Raw genomic sequence first — 20,695 nt, 5'->3', positions numbered from 1 at the left:
ACCTTAATTTTTAGCACAAAATTACCAAAGTTCAGCCAGACTTGTTCAGTTTTTTATGGTTTTTAGCAATATACAATCTTTGAATTGTACAACTGCGAGACCTTGTAGAAATCCGCTCAAAATTTCTTATTTATCTGTTTTTGTTATAAAATTTTCTGAAGAAAGCAATATATAAAGCTGACTCGTTGATGTGCACTTTATCAAAACGTTCCGACCTCGCACACCCAAGTTCTTAATCAAATGTTTACAAAATGAGAAAGAGACAATAGACTGTTAAGGCCAAGTTGAGGCTAGGACTAGCCTTGCTATCAATAGAGGTCTATTAGAAAAACGTAATTTCTCCAATGTTACTGTTATGCAAAATTTTCCGATAAAGATCTTAATGTAGCAAAAATAAACGATGCGTTTTGGATAATTATCCAGTTAATATTTGTAACGTTTGAAATTTTTTTCAATTCAGATACCTTCTCAAAAATTTTAGCAAAAAAGTCAGATTGAACAGTTAGGTTAAAGTGTTTTCGGATGTGAAACCAATAAAATACTTGATAACAATTCTAAAATGTTCAAGAAGAATTGCTAAAAAATTTAGTGTACATTACAGAAAATGTGAACAAAAAGAACACATTACGGGCGTTTACCGTACCCAAATTTTGAATTTGCGGAATAATGTTCGTCAGAGATAGTTTCTGCATTCCGTAACCGCATCGAGAAAGACTGGTAAAAACGACGTACGAAGCGTCGGTTTCTGTCGGTTTTGTCGGTTTCTTTTGTTTTGATACTAAGAAGCTTCGGTTTTTGATTGTTGTTTTTTTCCGATATTGTCAATTTTTGTCGAAATGATCGGTATTGAACTAAGGAGCGTTGGATTCATTGGACTTTTCACTTTCTTGTTTTGGAGAGATATAGACCTAGAAAATACCGTGCTCGACCAAAAATTTCTATGAACAGACCATGCTCGACCAAAATGGGCTACACAAAAGAACTTATATTGACTTTTGCGATAGCCTCGACTGTATATAGACCTCGAAAAGATCAAAGTTATAAATGCCATTAAAACCGACGCTTCTTACGTTTTTGGAACGGACAACAACCAACGACAGCCGGCGTTTCTTACGTTTAAATACCGACGAAAACTGTTCAAAATTACAAAAAAAAATTAAAGGGCTTTGATCGGTTTTGGCAAAGTAAAATGGACATAAACCGACAATTTACGTTTGAATCCGACAAACTTCTCGGCACGGATTGTTTGTTATTAGTTGAGAGAAACTGAATAATACACTCAGGCATCTTTTCTGTTTGATTCCTTTAGAAATATATTACACTTAATTACTTCAAAAAACACCAATTTTTAGGAAAATCATTCTAACTAAACCATGTTTCGTTCTTGACGTATTTGAATTGCTTAGTTTTTGTTTTGAAAAGAACAAAATTTGGTTTAAACCTTGAACTGTGTGATAGCACTTAAATAATTAACCCAATTCATCTCGAGCAGCTCTAGGGGTTTTTTCAAAACTATTGACCACCGTTTTATACAACAGACAGACAGAAGTTTGTAGGAAGTACAAAGTTGATTGATTGGCATCAAACACATGCTGGATGCTTTTAAATCGAGCATTGTTATTGTTTGAAATTAGATCCAAAATTGATGAGTTAGAGGCAGCTCGGACCCTATTGCCATAGATAGTAAATCTTTACTGAAACATTGCATTGTATATCGTCGGCTCAGTACTTTATCAGTGTACATGTTGCTACCTCATTATCTGCAGTCGATACATTATATGCTCAGATACTCTCTTTTTCTGAAATTAGACTGTTCATGGTTGCTTTTGATTCTCATGATATTCATAGAAAAATTTAAGAAAAATTTGCAAATTTGAAAATGTTGAATTGTTTTTTGAAAATTTGGGCGACGCACCTTTTGTGCAGAACGATGAGATCACTATCTCAAAACATTAAAAATAACGTTTAATCTTTTAAAAAGCACCCACCAAAAAATTTTGCGAAAAAAAACCACTCCTCTGTTTTTAGATATGAAAACAATAAAATAATTGACAATTTTAAAATGTTTATGTTAAATTGCTGAAAATTTTAGTGAACATTATAGAAAATATGAACAAAAACAACACTTTACCGGCGTCTACCGATACACATTTTTTGAGAAGTATTACTGGTTTTCATTACCAGATTCCATTTTTCCTATGCGAATAAATTGTGCGTGCAAGATAACAAGGTAATACCCTATATGGAAGTTCTATTCAGTGTTTTTCACTTTTTAATTGGAAGTTGAAAAATGAAAACTGCTTTTCAACGCAAAATATGTTTGACGGAAGCGCGATCCGCAAGGAATTGTGCCTCAGATTGAGTTCAGTGTAACCCCCTCATTTTAGTAATATTAAAAAAATATACCGTAAAATTGAGCGGCAAAGCAAGTAAAAGGATTGAAATTTTGTAAAATGCCCTCACAGTTGCACAAAAGTACTTTTCACAGCTATTTGATCCTTTTTTTTTCATTTTGAGGCTCCTAATTCTTCTGTGGAAACCATTTCCACAAAATTTGAGCTCTTTCTGCATTGAACAGATGTCGGTACCGGAAAGCGCTAGCCAGTTTTCTTGTTTCCTTGGAAGTTGATTTCTTGGTACCGGCAGACGCAGGTAATGGGAAATCAGCGTTTTTTTTATATCTTAGTCAGAACGGACAAAAACGTTTTTTTTTGATATCTTAGTCTTGAAGTAATCTCTAATGTTACCGCACAACTCTGTACAATAATTATATCGACCGGCAAAAACTGACTGAACAGAAAAAAAACCAGGTGAGCATATAGTTCCGCCCCCGCGAATAAGGTAGGAGCAAAAATTAAGCAAATTCACTTCTTTACTCACCTTCCTCAAGATTTTCTGTAGATATTACTTCTAATGCAGGATGTATGTTTTGGCAGGCAGCAGTTCCCCCCTCCTCTGGGACCATGTATCTGTCTCCTTCATTCGTCTCAACAAATCCAAAGTTCACTTGACGTCGGCTGTTGCCAACAACATAACATTCCTATTAAAACTTTCATTACGTGGCAAAGGTTGGATTTCTTTAGTAAATTTACTCAATTTTCTCCCTATTATCGGCAATAATGTTTTATTTCGCTGATATCAGGGTTATTAGTTTCTGTGAAATTTTGACAGCCAGCGAATTAAATTCAAATCTAATTCAAATTTGCTTTTATTTTGTCACAATTTTTCACGCTGCCTGCGTTTCAGCCAGCGTGGATAAACGTGACAAGATTTTGTCGCTCTTTTCGACGCTAAAAATAACACAATCTCACACGTCAGCTTTGTCCGCGGATGCATTATCTTATAACTTCGATAATTGTTATCTTTTCTTTAGTCTGATCCGCTTTCAGAGACAACGACTGATTTTCAAGAGTTTATTTTGCTGTATGTTCTTCTATAAGCTTGTATGCTTGTTAAAAAATAGCTAAAAAAGGTGTGGTTTATACCCGCATTTACTATCAAAATTAAGTGTGGCACGCTGAAACTCATGTATGATAATGAATAAAAAAGTTTTGCCATTGAAAGTCATGAACAATCAAAGTTAAAGATATGACTTTTACAGCGATTATGAATATGAACTCTATAAAATTGAACTAAATAACAAGGGGAAGGATTGGGGGGCTAAACGGTTACGGACCGTTTACACTCCGGCAAGCAACAACAAAACTTAGCAATCAAATTCATCAGAAAAGAAAAAAATAATTGACATCAGAAATTCAAATTTACTGCCTCAAAAGTTTCCGCTTAAGTGAGTTTTATGCATCAATTTGACATGATTGAAGGAGTATTCATTCACCCTCCGCGGTCAACGAAGAAGAAGGATCATTGTCAGTTTCAAACACTTTGCCCAATCTCACTGCGGGACGTTGCACCATGCCAGTACTGGTCTTGATGTCGAAGCTTCTTGCCACTCCATCTCTACTCACATGTGCTTTGACGATCCGACCAATGGGCCAAATTCCTCGGGGTGTAAAATTTTTGTAGAGCCAAACAACATCGTCTTCCTTGATCTCAGCGTTGGCTTGCTGCCATTTTGTCCGTCTGTTAAGTTCCGGTACAAATTTTTTGAGAAGACAAGACCAATAGTGGTCCAAAAGGGTCTATGACTCCTTGAAGTCTTTAATTGAAAATCGGGTTCTGTTGTTTGCCAGAGGTTTTAGGCAGAAGTGGCGTCTTCTCATCAGGAAATGATTCGGTGTTAATAGTTCCTCGTCGGTCAAAGTGCTCCCAAAATGCGTCAGTGGGCGTGAAATAAGAATTCCTTCTGCCTCCGCTACGACTGTATGGAAGACTGAAAAGTTTAGTCGGCGGCTTCCGAGGACAACAAGTAGGCTTCGTTTAGCCGACTGGATAAGTCGTTCCCAAACCCCACCGAAGTGCGGTGCCAGAGGTGGGTTGAACGTCCGCTGGATGTTCTGTTGGGCCAGCGGGAGACGTATGTAATTGTTGTCTGGTTTGTAGTTTTCCTGAAAATTGAGTTTCTTCGCCTGGTTAGCTCCAACAAAGTTTTTCCCGTTGTCCGAAACAATGACATCAGGGTATCCTCGTCTGGATACAAAACGTCGAATAGCCATCAGTAGACAGTCAGTAGAGAGGTCCTCACAAACTTCCAAATGTACTGCTCGTGTGACCAAGCATGTAAACATGCAGACATAATTGAGTTCTGTCTGGGTTCTGGATTTTTCAATGTGAAAGGGACCGAACATGTCCATTCCAGTATTCACAAATGGGTAGAGTTTGGAGTGCTCCGGAAAGCGAAATTTTGGTAGAGGAGCCATCTTCGGTCTGACATTGTCTGCTCGCCAGCGTCTGCAGATGAAGCATTACTTCCCTAAAGTTCTTAGAGCTCTGCGGATTCCAACTATCATGAACGTTGCTTGGATATGTGCACGAACATGTTCAATTCCGCAGTCGTGATGTGCCTTCCCAATAAGCAGTTTGAAAACTCTGCACTTGCTGTGGAGTATCACTGGATGTTTGCTCCGAAAAGGCAATCCAGATTTCTGAATTCGTCCCTCAGCCCTAAGTAGTCCGTCGCTATCCAGAAAGGGTGTATATGGTAATAGTTTGTCCTTCTTGTCTAGGGGTAGTCCGCTTTGAAGTCGAGAAACTGTGTCCTTGAAGTGTGTGGACTGAGATATCCTCAAGAGAATGCTCCGAGCCTTGTTTTCGTCATCCGCGAAGTCGTCCAAGTCGCAAGGTACGTCGCGTTTGATCAACATTTTCAGTACGCGCAGTGCTCGAAACACTGTTCTAATTGTGCCAAGGAGTCTAGGCCAATTTGAAAATCTGTTTGGATCTACCAACGGTTTTTCACTGGTCTTGACATCAACTTGAGTGGCGTATGTTTGAGCTGTTTTGTCACTGGAGAATGTCCACTCGCTCTCAGGTTTGATCAGGAAAGAAGGTGCTGTTATCCACAATTTTTGAAGATCGCATGGAGCTAGACCTCTGGTACCATGATCAGCCGGGTTCCTTTTTCCTGGTACGTGTCGCCTGTCGTCTTTGTTTGAGTTCTCAGCAATTTTGTTGAGCCTATTTGCGATTTACATCTTCTGTCGATCCTTTGATTTGATCCAGCTGAGTACTGCTGTGCTGTCGGTCCAAAATTTTTTGCTCTTCATATCTTTTGTCATCACGGTCTCACAGAAGCCTGCTAGTTCTGCTCCCAGTGTAGCTGCTTCGAGCTCCAATTAGGGAATGCTCATCTGTTTGATTGGTGCCACCTTGGACTTGCTGATGACGTAGTGGGTAGCTATTGAGCCGTCAGCGGAGATTGTCCTCAGGTACACCACTGCTGATACTGCTGAAAGTGAAGCGTCTGTGAAAGTGTGCAACTCGTGAGTTCCATCGACGTTGGGAACTAGACATCTGGGGATTTGAATTGAAGGCATATTCTGGAAGTCTTCCATCCATTGCTGAATTTCCTCGTAATGTTCCTTTGATAGTAGCTGGTCCCAATTGTGTCCTTGTTTGACGACTTTTTGCAAGATGCATCTCAGTCGAATTGCAAAAGGCGAGATTATTCCAATGGGATCAAACAAAGAAGCAGCCATTGAGAGACGCTTTCTCTAAGTGATATTCTCTCTTTCATAGCTCAGTTTGGGTTTCGCAAAAAGAAATTGATCGGATTCAGGGTTCCATGTTTGACCAAGTATCCTTTGTAACTTTAGAACTCCAATTCTGTCTTCCTCTGGAATCTTTTCCAGCACAGCAGGGTTATTGCTGAGAAACTTGGTGAGGTTGAATCCCCCTGTTTTGAGAACATGTTTCAGCTAAGTCGCTGTATTTGCTGCCTCTTCCTCTGTTGAGAATGTTTGAATGAAGTCATCCATGTAGAATTGTTTTGTGATTGAGTCAAAGATTTTTGGATGTTCTTGTCTGTTATCGTTGGCGCACTTTTGCAGAACAAAAATTGCGCAGGCAGGAGAACATGTTGCTCCAAAAAAGATTCGTTGGTATTTGGATGTCCTCTCCTGATCATTGTTGCTCCACAACAAACGGAGAGCATCTTGGTCTTCTTCTCTGATTCCAACTTGCATGAACATAGCCTCTATGTCTGCTGTTACTGCAACCTTGTACTGACGAAACCGTAGAAGAAGTCCATGTAGATTGCACAAAAAGTCCGGTCCCGTTAGCAGTGCATCGTTCAAAGAAACCCCTTTGTATTTTGAGGCTGCATTTGTCACTTGTCTTATCTTATTTGGTTGTTGCTTGTTGATGACGGGATGATGCGGTATGTACCAAATGTTCTTTGCATCCTGGTTCGTAACAGCTGCTATGTATCCCTTATCCATATCATCAAAGATAGTGGTCATATATCTCTGTTTCAGTTGGTTGTCTCTCTCTAATCGCTTCTGCAGGGCGTGCCACTGAACCCTTGCCATGAATTAGTTGTTGGGTAGCGTGACGTTTTCTCGCCAAGGGAGTCCAATCTCATATCTTTCCCCGTTGTAATATGTGGTCTCTGCCAAAGTCTTCCAACAAGACTTCTGGTCTTCTTCATTGTGTCCCTTCGTAGAACCCTGACTAAAGTTGACACCTTCAAAGGTCCAAAAAATATGTAGAAGATTTTCAACCGGGTCGTCATTACCTCGCTTGAGATGGTTGAAAAGAGTGATATTGTGGCTGCTGCTTCCTTTATGGTTTGGTTGACTCTTGTGGCACAGGGCCTGTCAAAGTCTATCCTAACAGTGTGGTGACTCCGTAGGGTGCTTCTGGTTTGCCGGTAGTGAAATGTCTTGGAACAGTAACCAGAAAAGCATCTGCACCTATGAGTATTCCAATTTTGTTGTCACGAATTTGTGGGAAGTTGATTTCTGCTAAATGATCATGGTCTCTACAAAGTCTATTCAACTTTTCTGCGGGGACAATTGGCATCTGGAACTGCTCAATGGAGGTTGCGTACACAGGAAGACTTGTCACCGCTTTTTCATCTGTGAAGTGAACCAATTCCAATCATGACATCAGCTGTTGTTACTGTGTGCTCCCCATGTAGCGAAGCTAGAGGAAGTTCTATATCTTTGGGGACTCTAATCCGAAGAGCATCAGCAATGTTTTGTGTGATCTGTGTTTTATCACTTCCACTGTCCAAAAGTGCATAGGTCTCTATGTTGAAGTCTTTGTAGAAGAGCGTGACTGGTATTGCCTGTAGTTGAGTAAAAACTCTGACCCATGTGGGTTCCCGATTTCTGCTACAAGTGTGGTTTTCCACCCGTGGAAGTTTTGATGAATCATCATTCAGTTCGTTGCTAGTCACTGATTGAAAGTGAGTGTGACTTCTGTCATTAGTTTGCTGGGGATTGATGTGCTGCTGATTGGCAGTTTGCTGCGAGTTGTTGTTTCCATAGCTTGGGTTACGAGGGTTGAAACTGTTTTGATTGTATCCCCTTCTGTTGTTGGTAGTTGGCGTGTTACTGGTTGTTGACGAAAGCTGAGACGTTGTATGGTTGAAGTTTCTACCGTAGTTTGACTGCACCGGATTGTTCCTGGATTGAAATCCCCCTTTACTCGTTGCTTGGAAATCACTTCTCTGCAAAGTCCTGAAGTCGTTTCGATGGAGAGTTGAATGATGAAACCTATTGCATCTGTCTACAAGACATCGAATCTTTGATTTACAAAATCCACTCTCATGTCTCTTCAAGCAATTGACACACAAGTTGTGATGCCTCACCAATTGCTGACGGTCAGCTACAGACTTGCTCAGGTATTCTTTGCAGCGACCAAGGTTGTGATCCCAGAGCATAGTTGACAACTTGAGCTGGCTTGAAGAACTATGTTGGAGTGTTTCTGGCCGTGGTAAGGCCGTTCAACCCGGTCTGTCCTTTGTGGTCTTTGTGAAGACATCCCCGCAAGCCTCTGCATATGTGCTTATCCAATCTGCAAAGTCAGCCAGATTTGGCTGCTCTATTCTCATGCTCCTTACATGTTGATTCCAGCGAATCGTCATTGGTGTTGTCAACTTCTCCTGGGCAACTTTAACTACCGCAGAAGGGTTCAGGTCCGATTCAAAATGGTGAAGTCGAAAGGTCTGTACCAAACGTCTGAGGAAGGACGCAAAACTTACAAAGCTGCTGGGATCATCCATTCTGGTCCTAGGCCATTGTTCAAGTTGTGTGAAGTACGCACTCACAACATGCTGCGGCTTTCCAAACTTTCTGATAAGTTCCTGAAGTGCCTCCTCATAGAAGTCTCCGTTGTAAGGGTAACCACAGATGAAGTCTTTTGCTTTGTGAGTTACCGAGTTTTACAAGTATATCATTTTCTGAACAGTTGAAAGAGCTGGATTGTCGTGAATGGTTGACTTGAAAAAGCTGTACCATTGATGCCTTATCAAAGGATCGCCTGAGAAATGGTCAAGACTAATCTTTGGTAGACTGAACGCATTCATCATTACTTGATGGTTGGTCCATTCAGAACTGTGGGGTCGTTGTTGGAACTGTTGCTCAGAAAACTGTTGTGGCATGAAATTGAAGTGACGGTTGGTCTCTCCGTTGGGAGCGTTCATCATTTTGTTTGTGTCTGGGAATGAGTGATCCATTTGACTACCGAGCAAATGACGTCACTGCTGCTGATCCCGCGGATAGTGATTGTCTGCAAAAGTTTGAGTGAAATTGTCAGGCATTGCTTGATGTTGAAATCCGGTTGCTGTACCGGAATTCCAGTACACAGTGTCTGATGGTTGATCGCCAGAATTATTGAGGGTAGCAAAACCTTGATTTGGAACATTCACATCAACAATCGGGCAACTCTGAACCTGTTTCGCATCTTCACTGAAGCTGCGATGCTCCTGAATCTCACTGTTCTCTTTTGGTTTCTGTTGCTGAGCATTGTTTTTTTTTCTACACTTGTTCTTTCTTTTTGAAAATCACGATGACTGTTTGTGGACGGTACACCATCATGGTCATCAGAACTGAACACCTCATCCCAGCTCTCAGCGTTTTCACTTGCATTTTGCATTGGCGTTTTACGTCTCATTCCGCTTGGTTGTTTACGTCTGCTTCCTGAAACAACCACCTTGCTGCGTATTTTGTTGGGTTCTTCCGAAGAGGTGTCGGAAGAGATGAACTTTCGATGGTTTGACCCATGAAGCAATCTAACTTTTTGTTTGGTCCTCAGCCATTTGCAATTTCTCCGTGCAGACTCTGCAGCAACAGTGTCGAACTCTTCTTGAGTCAACTGCTGTTCTATGAGTTCGTTACACATGCGAGCAAGCTCCGCTTTTTGCTGTCGAAGTTCGTCAACGAGCTCTTGGAGGTCTGCTGCTGCTTCTGTTTGTTGCATTTGTTCGTCGAGTAGGTCTTGTGCTGCTTCCCACTCAATGACTTTGAACGTCAAGAGTTGCATGAGTTGAGCCTTGGAGGTTGATTTTGTTTTGGTTTTGCTTGGCATGGTTCTGGCTTTTCTCATTGGTTAATGGTTACTTTGTTTATGGTTGCACGATGACATTCACAAAAAAATATTATTGCACTATGAGTGTTATGAGTCACTGCACTTAAAATGTTGTTTGAACGCTGATTAATTGTTATTTTGTATCTAAAAATAACTTGATTGCTCTTTATACTGCTGTTGTGGACAGCTATTAATGGTTTGTTTGTCTTATGTTTTACCAAATCCTGCTTGAATGCTGTTTTTTATTAAATTCTATTATGCACGCTTTGCGCTGTGGGGGGGGGGGGGTTGTCTGATCACGGTCGCAAAGAAACACCCTAACCTGGGGAGGATACTGTTTTACCTTTTAAAAATTTTTGTGCCTAGAAACAAAAACTTTTGCACTTGCATGTCAGCAGGTGCAAAACTGTAAATCAGAATCAGCTAGAGTATCTGTTTGAATGTAAGAAGGGCTTAATCCAACCCTGAAATTTTAAATGCTCTTTCGCTAGACTTAGGGTCAGAGGGTTTTAGCTGAACTAGAACGTGCTATATTCTAAGAAAGATCAGGCTTTGATACCTATGTATATGTTCGACTATTCCCGTCGTCAGCCTATGCGTTGGTTCAAAAGAGAACCCGCAGCCTCACCCGCTCAGGCCCCAGTCAATCTTTTTAGCAAATGTGGGACCTCTAGCCGCATGGATTAGAGAACTGCATTAAGCGGATTGCATCATAATGTTCGGAGTGCAATGAATGATGCAGGGGGAAGGTCATCGAACTGTAACTTACTTAGAAAGCCTGACAGCCTAGAAATTTGAAGAGCTAAAATATCAGATGGAAAAAATCTATAGCACGTTTAATTCAGCTAGGTGGTGGGATTTTTTAAGGTTTTAGTGAAAAACTACAAGTCAGAAATTTTAAGTTGTCTCTGTATTGTGAGTCGATGGTTCGGTTTTAAAACCGAGGATGCGCCAAAATTTGTTATCTTTTTTTAGTCTGATCCGCTTTCAGAGACAACGACTGATTTTCAAGAGTTTATTTTGCTGTATGTTCTTCTATAAGCTTGTATGCTTGTTAAATAATAGCTTACAAAGGTGTGGTTTATACCCGCATTTACTATCAAAGTTATGTCTAGCACAATGAAACTCATGTATGATATTGAATAAAAAGGTTTGGCATTGAAATCATGAAAAATCAAAGTTAAAGAGATGACTTTTACAGCGATTATGAATATGAACTCAATAAATTTGAACTAAATAACAAGGGGAAGTATTGGGGGGCTAAGCGGTTACGGACCGTTTACAATAATTTCAGTTAGATCAAAATGAAGTGCGATTCTAATTGTTTATTAATTTGAGAAATTTCTTTTCCAAAACTATTTGGTAGTTTGGGGAGTAAAAGACATTTAGCACTTTTGCAATTACCCATATCATAGTGGGCTATTTTTTCTACTTGCTTGTATTTCAAAAAAATTCTAGTACATACCTACCACCCACGGTGGCCATCTTTGTAAATTTTACTTTTGCTGATTTTCTTCAATTTTCCCGCTAATTTTGCAGGTGACAGGACATCCTGGTTAGCGGGATTTTTCTTAGAATTTTCTTCTAATTTGCACAGTAATTTTTGGCCTCGGTATTGAATTCCCAGAACCTCATTGTTTTCTTTATTTTGCCTTTTTTTAACCATTCTACGAAAATATCAGTTTTGGAAAATTCTTTTTTTAACGAGAATAGCCAGCAACAGTTATTTTTCTAAGTTTTCCATACTTGCATATAAAGAAAAATATTGCACTGAACAGAACGGGTCCAAAACCAGGGGTTGAATTTTAACGTAAAGACAAAACAACGTTTAAGCATACTCCCAAACGATAAAGTGGGTTTCTATTGCTTATGTCTTTTCTAATTATTTTTCTTTATACTCACAAATAATAGAATGTTTTGATGTAACAACCTGAAACAAGCAACGAAATCATTTATTTGGCATTATTGATATCTATAGTACAGAAAGCGAAGTGCTTCTCCAGTTTTGCGAGATGTTTTGAGAATTTTTACTGTTACTTTTCTGGAGCTCTTGAAATTCTATCCCAAAATATCAAGTTTTTTGTTCCAGGAAATTTGCAAATTATTTTTTGTTTCGACCGCAGTTTGCTGATTAGTGGTGCCCGGAAAGGTAATTGATTCTGGTTTTTGCCTTGTTTTCAGGGACATTACTGATGATTGTTTCACGAAACGATGAATTGATGAAAATTCTGCTGAAATCAACTATTTTTCCTGACACGCTCTTTTCAAATATATTCTCTGCTGCTTCAGTCAACACTTAGAGCTCAATAAAATGGAGAAGCCACAACAGGAGGATTGGCGAAAGACTTGAAAATGTCTCGGTATTTCAAAAATTAACAAAAAATAGCGCCTAAAGTTGATCATTCAAATACTAAAAGAACTAAGCTCTGTATTTTTGCTACCGCAAGTTAGCATGAATAACTTTCCGAAATTTTTTCGATGTGCTACGTTTTATTGGTTTAGCTGGTTTCTTTTCAGGAAGAATTTTCAGTACAAATTTGTAAGTTGTTTGTTTATCTCTCCTTTCATTCAAACTTGTACACTACGGCTTTTCATAGCCCCAAAATACAAAGAATTAGGCGAATCAGAACATAATGATTTCTGCTAAAAAATGGTTTTAAAACCTGAGATGTTTTGCACTTCAGTTCGGACCGGAGTACCAAAATTCAAATGATGTAGAGATATATATTGGCACGTACAAAATTGGCCCTAAAAATTCTCCAACGAAGTACGTCAAAAAAGAACAAGAACTATATGGACAAGGTTTCGGAAATTTTTTGTAAGTTGACTGTCAGCAGCTGAAGTACAGATTTTAAATGAAAAACGTGTATATCTCCGGTCTTGTAAAGTTCATACAGCAGCTGCTAATTTTGCAGGTGACAGGACATCCTGGTTAGCGGGATTTTTCTGAGAATTTTCTTCTAAATTTTTTCCGGAGCAATTTTTTTGGCCTTGGTATTGAATACCGAGAAACTAATTGTTTTGCTTTTTTGCATTTTTTTTACCATTCTACCAAAATCTCAGTTTTGGAAATTTCTTTTTTTTTAACGAGAATAGCCAGGAACAGATATTTTTCTGCTTTTCCACACCTGCATTTAAAGAAAAATATTGCACTGAACAGAACGGGTCCAAAACCAGGGGTTGAATTTTAACGTAAAGACAAAACAACGTTTAAGCATACTCCCAAACGATAAAGTGGGTTTCTATTGCTTATGTTTTTTCTAATTATTTTTCTTTATACTCACAAATAATTGAATGTTTTGATGTAACAACCTGAAACAAGCAATGAAATCATTTATTTGGCATTATTGATATCTATAGTACAGAAAGCGAAGTGCTTCTCCAGTTTTGCGAGATGTTTTGAGAATTTTTACTGTTACTTTTCTGGAGCTCTTGAAATTCTATCCCAAAATATCAAGTTTTTTGTTCCAGGAAATTTGCAAATTATTTTTTGTTTCGACCGCAGTTTGCTGATTAGTGGTGCCCAAAAAGGTAATTGATTCTGGTTTTTGCCTTGTTTTCAGGGACATTACTGATGATTGTTTCACGAAACGATGAATTGATGAAAATTCTGCTGAAATCAACTATTTTTCCTGACACATTCTTTTCAAATATAGTCTCTGCTGCTTCAGTCAACACTTAGAGCTCAATAAAAAATGGAGAAGCCACAACAGGAGGATTGGCGAAAGACTTGAAAATGTCTCGGTATTTCAAAAATTAACAAAAAATAGCGCCTAAAGTTGATCATTCAAATACTAAAAGAACTAAGCTCTGTATTTTTGCTACCGCAAGTTAGCATGAATAACTTTCCGAAATTTTTTCGATGTGCTACGTTTTATTGGTTTAGCTGGTTTCTTCTCAGGAAGAATTTTCAGTACAAATTTGTAAGTTGTTTGTTTATCTCTCCTTTCATTCAAACTTGTACACTACGGCTTTTCATAGCCCCAAAATACAAAGAATTAGGCGAATCAGAACATAATGATTTCTGCTAAAAAATGGTTTTAAAACCTGAGATAATTTGCACTTCAGTTTGGACCGGAGTACCAAAATTCAAATGATGTAGAGATATATATTGGCACGTACAAAATTGGCCCTAAAAATTCTCCAACGAAATACGTCAAAAAAGAACAAGAACTATATCGACAAGGTTTCGGAAATTTTTTGTAAGTTGACTGTCAGCAGCTGAAGTACAGATTTTAAATGAAAAACGTGTATATCTCCGGTCTTGTAAAGTTCATACAGCAGCTGCTAATTTTGCAGGTGACAGGACATCCTGGTTAGCGGGATTTTTCTGAGAATTTTCTTCTAAATTTTTTCCGGAGCAATTTTTTTGGCCTTGGTAATGAATACCGAGAAACTCATTGTTTTGCTTTTTTGCATTTTTTTTTACCATTCTACCAAAATCTCAGTTTTGGAAATTTCTTTTTTTTTAACGAGAATAGCCAGGAACAGTTATTTTTCTGCTTTTCCACACCTGCATTTGAAGAAAAATATTGCACTGAACAGAACGGGTCCAAAATCAGGGGTTGAATGTTAACGTAAAGACAAAATAACGTTTAAGCATACTCCCAAACGATAAAGTGGGTTTCTATTGCTTATGTTTTTTTCCGTTTATTTTTCTTTATTCTCACAAATAACTGAATGTTTTGATGTAAAAACCTGAAACAAGCAATGAAATCATTTATTTGGCATTATTGATATCTGTAGTACAGAAATCAAAGTGCTTCTCCAGTTTTGCGAGATGTTTTGAGAATTTTTACTGTTACTTTTCTGGAGCTCTTGAAATTATATCCCAAAATATCAAGTTTTTTGTTCCAGGAAATTTGCAAATTATTTTTTGTTTTGACCGCAGTTTGCTGATTAGTGGTGCCCGGAAAGGTAGGTGATTCTGGTTTTTGCCTTGTTTTTAGGGACATAACTGATGATTGTTTCACGAAACAATGAATTAATGAAAATTCTGCTAACATACTATTTTTGCTGACACACTCTTTTCAAATATAGTCTCTGCTGCTTCAGTCAACACTTAGAGCTCAATCAAAAATGGAGAAGCCAAAACAACCGGATCGGCGAAAGACTTGAAAATGTGTCAGGTATTTTTTTGCCTATTTACATGAACAATTTGGAGTGCTATACTTGAACAGAAAATTTGAGTTGTCTTTCAAAAATTAACAAAAATAGCGCTTAAAATTGATCGTTCAAATACCGAAAGAACTAAACTCTGTAGTTTTGCTACCGCAAGTTAGTATGAACAACTTTCCGAAAATTTTTCGGTTTGCTACGCTTTATTTGATATGCTGGTTTTCTTCCAGAAAGGATTTTTAGAGCAAATTAGTGAGTTGTTTGCTTATCTCTCCTTTTGTTCAAACTTGTAAACGCCGGGTGTGATAACCCTGACTATAGGGTACAATCGTGCTGCGAATCCATTTAGATTTAGATGTATGGATTCGAGGTACGAATCCAAGTTTCCAACGTCAATTGGATTGTTACTTTTAGAATTAACTACAATCGCGGTGCGAATGTAGACAATTTAAATGATGATGGATTTCTCCTTCAAATCCGCTAAGTTTTTATCTAGTGGAAAAGAGATTAGATTGTGAACGACTGAATTCAGTAAGAAGATTCATAAGAATGAATAGTTGAGTAAAAGTGGGAGGTGTGAACAGTATGAAATAATGACTTTTTAGTCGGCGGTAATTTATAATTATGTGAACATTGACTTTTAGTTTTACAAGGACAAGTATAAATTAATTAAGTACAATTTACTAAATGGGAACTAGATTATGGTACAACCGTACCACATATCCTGCGCTGAACAAAAAATTTTAAACTGCATCATTATAAAATTTAGAATAATATTAAAATATGTACTGGTTATTATAGATAGTATACATAATGAGGAACGATTAATGAGTTCCGTAGGATTAGTGTATTCGAGTCTCAAATAAAAGAAAGAACGAACATAACGGAAACTGACGACATATGCAGTAAATTTTATGCACGCGATATAAATTAATGCACAAACGTGATTCGAATCCATCCAACTTTATAATACGCGGATTAGCGTTACAAATGCAACATCACATTAAAGGAATGGAGAACTAACACACAATGAGAATTAAAATTAAACGAAAACATGAAATGAGTGGAAAAGCAGGGCAATTCCGGAATGATTTTTAACAATTACAGATTGAAACTAAGTTAATAAGTTAACAATGACAATTTGAAATAGTTTTGGTTTAAATTTTGTTTTCCGCATCGAATACACTCATGCTAACTTCACGAGCGTAATCGTCGTAATTGTATTCTTCAGGGGACCAAGTTCCCACTGGTGGTGGTGCAGAGGGGCTTGCAATCGTCAATTCATAGTCTGTTTCGGGAACTGGCGGCCTTGTAGCTTCTTCATGGAGGATTGTTTCGATCACCGGATTTGTTCGTTTCGGTTTCTTGGAAACCGGAGCTGTTGAATCATCACTAACCGAATTGACCGAGCTTTCGAATCCGTAATATTCTGGAGCTCGTCGGTTTTGTTTAGTACTAGTATTCGAGGGAGACGTGGTTGATGACGTTACGGAAGGGGCAGCAACAGACGATGCATTTGAGGTATTCATGCTCACCGATGTGTTACGTGATCGTTTTCCCCCGACTTGGGGCTTTCGTGGTTTTCGTGCCAACATTGCTTTTGAAATGTTGCTGTTGGCAGATGACACACCCGATGCTGCATCTGACTGTGTTGGACGGTGTCGAATTTTTATCTCCCCGCGAAACTTCTTCTTTAATTCCTTCGTGTGCTGCGCGATTTTCTCTTCCGTAGTTTTATCGTAAGGGAGGGGTCGACGTTGCGCATATTGCCAGAGTTCAGTGTTCCTTTCGGCGCGAGTACCGAATTTAGCAATATCGCTATTGCGAACGCTTACTTCAGGTACTCCTGGTTCTTTGATGACGGATGTCGTATCTGATGTACGAACAACCGCACTTCCTGGTGCCAGTGTTTCCCAAAGACCGCGGAGGTCTCGTTTGGAGCGTTTAGTCACCTTGCGAGCGAGCTTCAAGTCCAGTGACTTTTCCGATCTGGGGATGGGGTTATTCAGTTTGGGATGTAATATGAAGCGAGAGACAGATTTGTTGTGTTCGCCGTTGTAGCGGCGTCTGGCGTCAACTTGTGCCCGTTGCATTGCCTCTTCAATCAGTATGTCGCTTCTGTCTCCCGTCACCCATCCATTTTCATCCAAGTAATCCTCAACAGGGACAGTATCAGCGTCTAAATAGTGGTGAAGAATGTTTTCATATGACAGATTAGATGATTTAAGTGTTGTACTTATATTACTTAGTGGTGTGTTTGGCTTACGTCCAAAGTGTGCTTGGAAAGGTGTTACATTTGTAGTCTTTTGTTTACATATACGTAATTGATATAAAATTGACTCTATTGCTTCTTTAATTGTGAATGTTTTATTTCTATTGTCTAATTTCATGCAGCCTAAGCGTCTTTTAATTGTTTGTATCAAACGCTCCACTAATCCTATGGCTCTATGATCATTTACAGGGGCAGTTAGTATGTTAATATTGTGTTGTTTGCAAAAGTTTTTAACTTTATAACCTATTAAACATCGTGCTTGATCAAGTCTAATATTTCGGGGAACACCGTGTGTTTGAATGTAATCGTCTAAAAATTTTAGTACATTTGGTCCATTAGCTTTATCAAATACTTCTACAGAAGGATATTTGGAAAAACGATCAATACATGCAAGAAAATATGTGTCTTGATCTTTTTCGTTCGTGATAGGACCTCCAAAGTCAATCTGTATTTCTTCATTTGGCTCTGTACATGGCAATAAAGGTTTCCAATTAGACGCCGGAATAACAGGTTTAAGGTTCTTACCAATATCCGTGCAAGGTTTGCACGTGGCCGCTTTATTTAGAATTTCGCGGTGCATATACGGCCAGAACGCGTATTGGCCAAGCGTTATCATCCCCCAACTTCCTGGATGCGTTAAGTGGAGGCTTTCCAACACCGCGTCTTGAATGGAGTGTGGAATTGCAACGCGTTCGTCCACACAAACACATCCTGAGCGGACGTGCAAGTCTCGCCAGTACGAGAATAGGTACGGGTTGACTTCCTTGCATCTCTGGGGGTCATCTTGAAGTATGCAGTCCCGTACCTCCTTCAGAACTGCGGCCTTGCTGGTCAGTACTGCCAGAAAGCCTTTTGTGAACAACTCTGTCAGGTTGTTCTCAAACACCTCTTCTTTTGACAATTCGACACTAGGGGAAGGGTGTCCCTCAGTTGAAGATCGGGTCGTTCCTGAATTTGGAGTGGATTGAAATGTCACTCGGCTGTGGGTAGGGGGAGTTTGCGGGTTTCGGCTGTGTGAAGAAGTACTCATTTTGTGGTTTTCAATTACGTGGATATGAGTGTGGTTGGATGTAGTGTTTATTTGTGACTGGATTTGAGTTGAGTTTGTACTGGTATTAGAATGAGATTGCAATTGTGCTGCGTTTGCAGAGTATTTAAGAAGCAACTGATTTGTGTTTCGATTAATGGCAGAAAGCAAATTGGAATAGTTTGTTGAGCGAAGATGTGAGGCACGTGTGGAATGTGTGGTAATGACGCTGTTAAAGTGTCGTGATTGACAGGTTTGTGGTGTGGTATTTACATAAATTGCTGCAATTGCGTCACGAATGCGGGTAATTGTTGCTACCGCAAATTCCTCGTCATATTTGTTTGTAACTTTTGCTTTTTGATTTGGTTGGCGAGAAATATAATCTACCAGTCCCATTTTTGCACCGGGGATATGTTCAATATTAAAATCAAAAGGTAAAAGACGATCAATCCATCGTGTTAATCTACTATTATAAGATTTGTTTGATCTGTGTTCTTTCATGATTGAGAGTAATGCTCGATGATCTGTGATGATTGTAAATGATTTGCCAAATAAATAATATTTAAAATATTCGACGGACCACACAACACCTAGTAATTCAAGTTCGTTAATGCTATAACGTTCCTCATTTAAGTTAAGGAATCGAGATGCAAATGCAACCGTATGCCAACCTGTAGGTGAACGTTGTTCTATTGCTGCTCCGAACCCTGCTCTAGAGGCATCGCATTTGATCCGCGTTTCCAAGTGAGGATTGTAATGTGTGTTTTCTGTGGCGTCTGCTACTCTATTTTTAATTGCTTGCAAATGTGTTTCGTGTTATATGTTCCAAATGAATTTTGTGTTCTTTTCTAATAATGGACGAAGAGGATGACATAATTGAGATAAGTTAGGAATGAATTTACCAAGGTAGTGTACAGAACCTAAAAATGATCGGAGTTGTTTTAAATTTTTAGGTGCTGTTAGAGATGCGATTGCCGCTGTTTTTGACTCAAGTGGGGCTATTCCAGATTGACTGAATTTATGTCCTAACCATTCTATTTCGGTTTTTGCAAAATGACATTTAGGTAAGTTGATTCGCAGGTTATCCTCATCTAATTTTTTTAAGCACTGGTAAACAAGTTTTAAGTGGTCTTCTTTGGACCCACGGCTAACCACTATAATGTCATCTAGAAAGCAGTAAGTATTTTTTAGTCCGACTAAAGTATAGTCCATTACTTTTTGGAAAGCTGCTGGCATATCAGTTAAACCGTAGAAACCTGTAATGAACCGATATGTTCCCGTTCTCTTACCGCTGATAATATTAAAGTTACAGTGTTTGGCCGTTTCCGGATCTAATTTAAGTTGGCTGTATGCGTCCTTCAAATCCAGTGTGGAATAACATGCTGTTTCTTGTGATGCGGATGTGTTTAAATTTTGCTGAATTGTGTCAATCAAATTATCAATATTTGGCATTTGATATTTGTTTTTGTGAATAGACTTATTTAAAATTTTTGAATCTAGTGCTAATTTAACTGTTTTATCTCTTTTAACTGTAATAACTATAGGTGAGATGAAGTTTTTGTCAGAACAACTATTTAATTTAATGATGTGTTTTTCATTAAGTAATTTTTGGAGTTCTATGTTAACTAATGGTTGTAAATTAATAGGTACTCGTCTTCCTTTTTGATGAGTAGGTGTAAATTCATTATGAAATGTAGACTTTACTGAATGTTTTAGAGATTTACCGACGCGGGTGATGAGTTCAGGAAAGTCAAAAGAAATTTGCCGCTTAATTGGGCATTGATTTTGACCAATGTTTGCCACTTGTTTTGATTGGATTACTGAGAAACCTAGTTTTGGGAAAAGGTCTCGTCCAATGATTGGTCGGTGACCATCTTCAACGACAGTTACATCAACATCTGAGGCTATCCAGTCGTTGCACTTTATTGATGTCTTGATTATACCTTTTATCTTGATTATGTCATTGGAGAAAGTTTTTAAGTCGTGGATTTCAGGGGACTGTATCCAATAGCTATCTTTGCTTTCCAATACCACTTTGTCTGCTAGACTTTTGTTAACAATCGTACAAACACTTCCTGAATCCACCAATGCTTTGGTGCTCGTATTTCCAACTCGAATGTCCAAATTTACGGGTTCTACCTCGCGAGCGTCGGTATTGTATGAAATTGCCGCTACACAATTGTCATCGTAATCATCGTAGTCGGAATCGTAATTGGCATCGTATATGCTCTTTTGTTGTAGAAGTTTGCTAATATTGTTTACCTGTTCGGTCACTGATGTCGTGGTGCCGACTGTAGCCGCTTCCGAAATTGAGTCATCTACGTAATTTACTCGAGATCTGGCTTTGT

The 20,695-nt window shown here is 38.7% G+C and overlaps 2 protein-coding genes across 2 annotated transcripts; both read right to left on the bottom strand.

Moving 5' to 3' along the window:
• Positions 1-3,827: 3,827 nt before the first annotated feature.
• LOC142350373 (uncharacterized) lies at positions 3,828-4,817 on the bottom strand. Its single transcript, XM_075402220.1, has 2 exons — positions 4,387-4,817; positions 3,828-4,080 (listed from the first exon to the last, which is right to left on the bottom strand). Exons 1-2 carry the CDS (start codon positions 4,815-4,817, stop codon positions 3,828-3,830), a joined length of 684 nt encoding a protein of 227 aa, XP_075258335.1.
• A 45-nt stretch (positions 4,818-4,862) lies between these two features.
• LOC142350372 (uncharacterized) lies at positions 4,863-6,095 on the bottom strand. Its single transcript, XM_075402219.1, has 2 exons — positions 5,773-6,095; positions 4,863-5,574 (listed from the first exon to the last, which is right to left on the bottom strand). Exons 1-2 carry the CDS (start codon positions 6,093-6,095, stop codon positions 4,863-4,865), a joined length of 1,035 nt encoding a protein of 344 aa, XP_075258334.1.
• Between the last annotated feature and the right edge of the window lie 14,600 nt (positions 6,096-20,695).

This window comes from Convolutriloba macropyga, chromosome 12, assembly GCF_964194025.1.
Source record: "Convolutriloba macropyga chromosome 12, txConMacr16.3, whole genome shotgun sequence".
Classification (NCBI taxonomy): domain Eukaryota; kingdom Metazoa; phylum Xenacoelomorpha; order Acoela; family Convolutidae; genus Convolutriloba; species Convolutriloba macropyga.
The sequence above is the reverse complement of the archived record's forward strand: the minus strand, read 5'-3'. Positions and strand labels throughout refer to the sequence as shown.